General features: G+C 33.8%; 1 protein-coding gene and 1 pseudogene across 1 annotated transcript; both read left to right on the top strand.

Moving 5' to 3' along the window:
• Window positions 1-552: 552 nt before the first annotated feature.
• LOC134271004 (uncharacterized) lies at window positions 553-4,157 on the top strand (annotated as a pseudogene).
• On the top strand, window positions 2,574-4,077 carry LOC134271003 (uncharacterized). The gene is made up of 2 exons (XM_062753272.1): window positions 2,574-3,051; window positions 3,293-4,077. Exons 1-2 carry the CDS (start codon window positions 2,574-2,576, stop codon window positions 4,075-4,077), a joined length of 1,263 nt encoding a protein of 420 aa, XP_062609256.1.
• Window positions 4,158-8,771: the final 4,614 nt, after the last annotated feature.

Here is an 8,771-nt window from a genome sequence, read left to right as displayed (position 1 = left end):
TTGGTGGGAATTGGCCCAGTGGTTCTTGAGAAGATGATGAAAATGAAAAGATAATAATTAATAACAAGAACGACAGACAACGGACAAATTTTGAACAGGAAAGCTCACTTGAGCCTTCGGCTCTGGTGAGCTAAAAATGAACGGAAACATTTCTTTCTTAATTATGTTTATATGTTTTATAGACCGATGCCTTTCCATTGGCTGCTGCAACGACCGCCAAATGATACAGGGAATCTGTAAAGTCCTTAATGTACGAATTTGTTCTTCATATACAATGGCTCGAGTTTCCTCTAAGAGTTTAGTAGTTTCAGACATTTCAGACATTTTTTCCGGGAAACACAACCGATACACAGAAGAACATTAGCACAAGAAACACACGTTATTTTTCCCCATTGAGAGCCTCAGTCTCAAATGAGATGAAGTTCAAGGTCACGTAATCATACAAGTTTGTGTCTTTTCATAGTTCAGACGCGAGTGATGTTAGAGAATTCTTTTCAGATTTTATTAATCACTTTAATTAAATTTTCCACTGATTTTGTAGCCAGTGGTTTGTAGCAATATTGCTTGTACAGAACACATGTTCTTTGCGCTTTTCCCATGTGGGAATTGTAGCATTTAGCGTTGCATTCTTTCAACATGTGTTGATAAAGACGTGCAGCTTTTGATTCAGTGACGTCACTGATGCAGGGGCTGTAGCCCCGTGCGCCATTTAACTTTTACACGCCATGTGGTGTGGAGTTAGCGTTTGAGAATCTTTTAATTTCTGCATTCTTTCTTGGCGGCATGGCTAATGAGCCGGGACCATGATCGCAAATGCGAGACTCACCAGCTATGATCTAGTAGATCAAGTTGACGAGGATGCCGTTCGTGACGATAACACGATGCATTCGAAGCAGCATACTGAAAATATGAGTGGTATGTTTGACACTTTTCAAGCGTAAATTTGCAGATATGTCTAAGACCATGACTTCAGTTCAAAAGGAACTTATTGCTTTGAAGTCTGATCGGTCTTCAACGGATACAATTCCGGACGTTTCGAGGAAACGCGGACAGAATAGATCTAAGAGTACTTCGCCACCTCGCAAGAAAACGAAAACGTCTCAAGCGTGTCTTTCGTCCTTCTCACGAACTTAGTGATAATGATTCTGATGTAGAAAATTCAGACAAATCGGATGCTGATGAAGCACTTAATTCCCTTATTGAGGGAGATGATAGTTTTCATGATTCGTCAGATGATGATGGCAACTATGCTCTTAATGAACTGTCCGAATTTTTCGGTGATGAAGAAAAACAGCGAACCGTTAAGTTCTGAGCTGGCAAAGATCATGGAGAAAATGTTCATGACGAAAACTAACTCGGAGAAAATTAAAGAAATCTCCAACAAGTATGATAGGCCGAAGAACATTAACAACATTTCTGCGCCAAAAGTCAACAAAGTCATTTGGGAAAACATGTCATCCAAAAACAGAGCAAGCGATATCAAATTGCAGACTACCCAGAATCTATAGGAAAAGCCATGATTCCGACATTGAGACTTTTTGACATGCTTATTAATTGCAACTCGAAAAAAGGATCAGTTGATGTGAAGAAGGAAAAACAGCTGTGCGGTGACATCCTGAAGTTTCAGAAGTGTGTTTTCCATTTGTCCTACAAGAGGCGGGAACAAATTATCCAGCCAGAGAAAAACAAACAGTTTGTAAGTTTGTGTTCTGCAAAGAGTTCTTCAGAAAATTTATTCAGAGACGACTTGGGCAGTCAAAAATGTGCTTGAAGCAAAGAAACTGGCTCAAAAGATAGGAAATAAAGATTACAGTGGAAAATACAGAATTCCCAAAGTGTCCCATTACTCCCATAGCTATGGGAAGAAGCCAAGGTAGGAAGGGGAAAGGGAATTTTTTTTGGCCAAACAGTTCAGCTTCAACAAGAAAAAGAAGAAAGGAGAGTCAAATCAGTAGATTCACATGATGTTAGTATGTCTAATGTTTGTACAATTGTAGATCAATTTGTATTGAAAAACACGCCTGAAAATTTTACTGCAGGCAAAATCAACAATTTTTTACATAATTGGTGTACATTAACTCATGATAGTTGGATTTTGATGTTGTTAAAGGTTACAAGATAGAATTCAAATATGAACCTTTTCAATTTCACATACCAAATTCGCTAAAATTTTCTGAAAATGAGTATGAAGCAGCTCAAAGAGAAGTAGAAAAATTTTTAAAGAAGGGAATTGTAGAGAGCGTTCATGAAAATGAGAATTTGTGTGAAAACTCTTTTTATTCAAACATTTTTCTGCGTCCCAAGATGGGTCTTTTAGAATTATTCTGAATTTAAAGAATTTAAATGAGTTTGTTGACAATCATCATTTCAAGATGGAGACATTGAGGTCAGCATTATCTTTAATAAAACCAAATTGTTGGTTTAGTTCACTTGATATCAAAGATGCTTATTATTCCGTGAAAATTCATAAATGTAGTAGACAATTCTTAAGATTCAGGTGGGAAAATAAAACGTATCAGTTCACCTGTCTACCTATGGGATTAGCCAGTGCTCCACGTATTTTTACTAAAATCATGAAGCCTGTTTTTGCTGAACTTAGGAAATTTGGTCACTTGAATGTAATTTACATAGATGATGTTTTGTTATTGGGCAACACAAAAGATGAGTGTGAAGTTAATTTAAGAGACACTGTTAAGTCTTTAGATAGTCTAGGATTTACTATTCACCCTGATAAAACTCAGTTTTATGCAAGCCAGAATGTTGTCTTTCTGGGATTTTTATTAGATTCGGTTACAATGACGGTTAGACCAGAGAAAGCTCAATCTATTAGACCAGAGAAAGCTCAATCTATTAAAGAATTTTGCGATATGGTTTTGAATCAAAATGAAGTGACAATTAAACAGGTTGCACAGCTTGTAGGCATGTTTGTAGCCTCTGAACCAGGGGTGGAATATGCCAGACTTTATTATAAGACCTTAGAAATTGAAAAAGATTTGGCTTTAAAACTTAATCGAGGCAATTTTGAAGCCCATATGACAATTTCTCATCAGAGTAGGATACTGCTAAACTGGTGGTCTCTTAATGTGTGTAAATCCTTTAAACCATTAACTAGAAAACCCCAAAATTCATTTTCAAAAGTGATAGTTCAAGTTGCAATGGGGTGGAGTGAATGAAGATTCAGGTGAAGCAATTAGTGGATTATGGGACAATAATATTTGTGAGGCACACATTAACTATTTAGAGCTTTTAGCTGGATTTTACACTCTAAAAGGATTGGGAGAAAATATTTCAGATTCCCATATTAGACTGTGTATGGACAATTCAGTAGCCGTGTCATATGTTAATAAGCAAGGGGGCAAGATTTCAACATTGAATGAACTAGCTCGTGAATTATGGACTTGGTGCATAGATAGGAACATCTGGCTTAGTGCTGAACATGTCCAGGGTGCAACAAACATTATAGCCGATTCGTTATCTCGCAAAAATGTAGATATGGAATGGAAGTTAGATGAAGTGGTTTTTGATAAACTGACAAATTTGTGTGGAAAATGTGAAGTAGATTTATTCGCATCAAAACACAACCATCAGTTAAATAAATATTATTCATATACACCAGATCCAAATGCATTAGGAGTTGATGCCTTTGCACATTCTTGGAGAAATATTGACTGTTATTTATTTCCTCCTTTTAGTGTCATAAGCAGTGTCTTGAAGAAGATCGAGGAGGAGGAAGTGCAGTTTGCTCTGTTGATAGCTCCAGTGTGGAAGACGCAGCCATGGTTTCCGCAGCTGATGCATCAAGTTGCAGGTCCGTGTTTTCTTCTTCCGAAAACAGAGACTCTCTTGAATTTGCCAAAAGATCCAAAACGACGACATCCCTTGACAAAGATGAAGATAGCTGCATTCAGTTTGTCCGGCAATGCTTGTTCAGTAGAGAATTATCAGGAGAAACTGTCAATATTATCTGCAGATCATGGCGGGAATCCACAAAAAGACAATATAGGGGTTATCAGCAAAAGTGGTTGCAGTTTTGTTGTGAAAAACAGAGTGATCCATTTAAAACAGATGTTAATTTAGTTTTAGAATTTCTTACAAATTTGTATAAGAAAAATCTTGGTTACAGTGCTTTGAACACGGCAAGAAGCTCATTAAGTTCATTTTTGTCTCTTCTTTATCACTCGAGTGAAAAATAGGTGATCATATATTAGTTAAACGTTGTATGAAGGGTGTATTTTTGTCAAGACCAACTTTACCCAAATATCATTTTATATGGGATGTAAATAAGGTTTTAGGATATCTTAAGACATTGTCTCCTGTGCAGGATTTGTCTTTGTTTCAATTGTCAAAGAAATTGGCAATGTTGTTAGCTTTATTATCTGGACAGCGAAAACAAGGTTTACATCTCCTAGATGTTAGAAATGTTTCTGTGAGAGATAATATGTTAATCATTAAATATGGTGACTTGTTAAAGCAAACAAGACCAGGGCATCATTTAGATGAAATTTCTATTGCTGCTTATCCAAATGATATAGATTTATGTATTGTACATGTATATGAGGAATATATTCATAGAACTAAAAAATTGAGGGGCTCAGAATGTAAATTGTTTACAGTACCCGCATCGTTATTCTTTACAATTCTATCGTGTTCTATCGTGCGTGTATCCTATCGTATCGTGCGTGTATCCTATCGTATCGTGCGTGTATCCTATCGTATCCTATCCTATCGTGTTTTCCGCTTATCAGGTTTTGCGTTTTCTATCGTGTTTTCCGTTTATCGTGGTTTGCGTTTATCGTGTAGATCGTTTATCAGGTTCTATCGTGTATCGTGTTTTGCGTTTATCGTGTATATTCGGAAACCCTCGCTTTTTATCGTTACTATGTAAAGAAACTACTGAGCTATTCCGAATTTCTTTTTCGTTTTGTTAATAGAAATAAGATTAATTCGACCGGAAAAGAGAAAATAAAGATTTATCTCCTTCTTTTTCATCAATATAAGAAATATTAAAGCGTAGAAGGAAAAAATAATTAATCGCGTATTTCATGAATGAATAAATTGATTTATTAAAAGATAATTAAATAAATAAATAAAATAAGTATATCATGGTAAAGCAGAGAGTGATTGTCAAAAATTAAACTGTAGCCCTATTTTTCAGAAATGAAATTATAGTCGATCACTTCTCTTTTTTAAAAAAAATAGTTTATCGAATTGTATGATTTATTTTGTCAATATTAAATATTATTAATATCATTTTCTTAAATGAATCAAAGTTACTGGAAAAAGATTTTTGGCAAGCTACGATGTTCGCGTAGACAAAAAGCAAATAAATAAATAATAAGCAGGATATTGAAATGTGTCTGTTTTTCATGCAATAAATTATCGTCTGATAAGGTTAGAAATATGTTTTACGCATTTGACCTGCATATATGCATTATTATTTAAAGTCTTTATGATGTTACAAATATAATATAAGACAATGATCCAGATGATTTTAAAAACGATTTTGGCCGTATATACGTTCAAACTTTTAATTTAATTTTTAAAGCTAACTATAAATTCCTTGACATATGTCTAAATTAATAAAAGAAATCAAAATTATCATATATAATCAATGAAAATATTCTACCCAATTTATCACACCATGGCTGTTACTATAAAATAAGAGATTTTCATTAATTTTATCTGGCATTAGATAACATAAAAATAATATGTACATGTACAGGGGAAAACATGAAGTTTTTTAACAGCTTACTTTTCGGCGTGGAAATAAACTCAAAATATAATCCATCGGGATGCCAAAAATCAAAATAAATCGAAGACCTTTCCTTACAAGAAAACTGACACGTATGTGTAGCCCTCTAATTAGCACACTGTCTTCCTGTGCGGTCAACCGCCCCCTCCCCCTTCTCCCCTAACTGACACCTCGGCCCGTGTGTGTGTGATCACCGTCAACATACCTGTACTGGGTGTCCAGTCTGTCAACTCGAAATTTTGTTCCCAACTTGTTTGAACAATTTTATCAAAGATTTAATTCAAAATACATTAAATAATTGTACGATTTATGGATTAAAAAATCATCTTGAATGTTAAATAAAAATTAAAATAAATCAATTTAATGAAATGAAGTCCCTAAACTCACTCCGTTGATTCTTTTATATTTCGTACAATGTTTCCATTATGTTTATGTAAATACGTCTTTTAAAAAACATAAAAAAAATATACTGCACTTATGGTACGTGCACTTTCGGGTCATCGGGTTTTCTACGTAAAACGGACAAAATTAATTCTAGGAAACAATTTTATTGATCGTAGAAACGGATAAAATAGTTCTAACATTCTAAACTAGGAAAATTAGCTTGCAATATTTTTTTAACGGTATCTTACTATAAAAATAAAACAAAGGGAGTCGTCTGATCCGCCGTGACCAAGCAAGACTAATAAAGACACAGAATCAATTTATAGTATTAATCGATTTTATTCCATACCTATATAACTTTATTTAAGAATTCAATATTATATTTGGCTATTTGGTTAAATATTGTTTATCTAATTTAAAATTGGTTGCGGACTTTCAAAATACCGCCCTTCGAATATGCCTAATATGAGATTACCGGGTCAGTGTAAAATGATTTTTAAGGTTTAAAAAATCCATTTGCCGAATTAAACCTATTTTTATTATTATTAGAAACAGTACACACAGAGTTTAATAGCAATGATTTATAATTATTTAGTCGAAAAAGTCGCATTTCACTCTTTTAATATTTGTTAATTAATTTTTCTGTTTTGTATTGTTAAGAAGAAAGTATTTAACCATTCAATGTTCGTTAATAAATACGAGATTTTAAGTATCTGTAATGTAAAATGTTTACATGTACATAAGTCAGAGCTTAGCGTAAACGTACATGTGCAGTTGTAGCAGATTCATATTCTCATGACACAGTTTACATGTATTTATGCAGATCGCAATAATTTTAATAATTATTTAGATTTCTATTCAGAAAATTTAATTTTCTTGAACTGTTTCGTTCTTGATAGATCTATCATGTTAAATTTATTAATTTTGTTATAGCCGTTTTCTTTAAACCTTTCTTTCGGCCAGTCCTCTACTTTTATTATTTTCTAAGATATTAATATTTAATTGCGATTTTTGGATACATTGCAGATTGTAAGCTTTAGACATTACACTGTAAATAATTTTTTTTAATTTATTGCGTAAATTTCTTCCGTGAAATAACTTGGTACTTGTAGATAAATTTATTAGATAGAAAATTAAAATGCATATTTTTCATAAGTAATAAATCTGTTTATAGAGTTTCAAAATTCACACACTTGGGAAGAAATTAAAAAAAAAATACAGTCTCCATTTCATAAAAATCCATTAAATCACTGTCAATTTTTTTATATATATAAATAAACAACTTCTGTAAAATTAATACTGAGATCTCAGGTCCTTTTTATAATAATTAAATGTACTTTATAGTTTAGATTTGAAGTCTGCGACTATTTAAATTAAAATATGATTTAATTTAAATAATCTTTAATCTTTAGATTTAATTCAAAATAATCTTTTCGTCTTGTCAAAAAACGTTCCGCATTTTGAAACAATCCTATCAGGTTTTGCGTTTATCCTATCGTGTAGATCGTTTATCAGGTCTATCGTGTTTTGCGTTTATCGTGTTTTGCGTGTATCGTGTTTTGCGTTTATCGTGTTTTGCGTGTATCCTATCGTGCGTGTATCCTGTCCTATCGTGCGTGTATCCTATCGTATCGTGCGTGTATCCTATTGTATCGTGCGTGTATCCTATCGTATCGTGTATCCTGTAAAGAATAACGATGCGGGTACTGTATAAGTACCCAAAAGCCTCACAATCCAATTTCTGTAGATACCATTGGTCGCTGGATCAAATCAGTTATGACAAATGCTGGAATAGACATGAACTGTTTTTCCCTCGCATAGTACACGATCAGCAGCAACTAGTGCTGCAGCTAAAGCTAAGGTGTCTGTTGCCACAATTCTGAGAACAGCAGGTTGGACTACTGACAATACCTTTAGAAAATTTTATAACAAACCAGTTAAACTGTCTAGTGAATTCAGCAATGCTTTGTTGGACAATTTTCAAAATGACAACTTGTAGCAGATTATATATGGAAATGTGTTCATCAATCTGAGTTGGAGTTAATAAAGTTAGTTAAAACTTGTTTGCATTTATTTGGTAATGAAGTTTGTGATCTATTTTTATTGGGTCATCAACTCTGAAGTCTCATTTGAGACTGAGGCTCTCAATGGGGAAAAATTATAAAGTTAAACGAGACTTACCTGGAAGGTGAAGTTTGACTGTAATTTTTCCTCCATTGAGAGACGTAGGGATCAAATGCCCAACCCTATGGATTTTCCGAGTCCCGCCCTATTATTTTGTGTATAACTTGATGCCCCAATATTTACTACTACTCCTCTGAATTATGATTACGTGACCTTGAACTTCATCTCATTTGATCCCTACGTCTCTCAATGGAGGAAAAATTACAGTCAAACTTCACCTTCCAGGTAAGTCTCGTTTAACTTTATAATTTATCTCCACATGCATTCTATAGCTGGCCTGTAAGCTACTATCATACAACTATAATAACATTTGTGACAATGTTCTCAGGTGTTCACGGGTGAGTTGTCCTCACTGGCTACATGGGTTAGAAAACGTGAAAATAGACAAATGCACTTAAACGAATAACAAAGGGATTTATATATTTATACATACTCAATGGTATGCCCCCAG

Source organism: Saccostrea cucullata, unplaced genomic scaffold (genome assembly GCF_032062105.1).
Source record: "Saccostrea cucullata isolate Sc308-1 unplaced genomic scaffold, CSIRO_AGI_Scuc_v1 ctg9020, whole genome shotgun sequence".
Lineage (NCBI taxonomy): Eukaryota > Metazoa > Mollusca > Bivalvia > Ostreida > Ostreidae > Saccostrea > Saccostrea cuccullata.
Note: the sequence above shows the minus strand (reverse complement) of the source record. Positions and strands in the feature narration are given on the sequence as shown.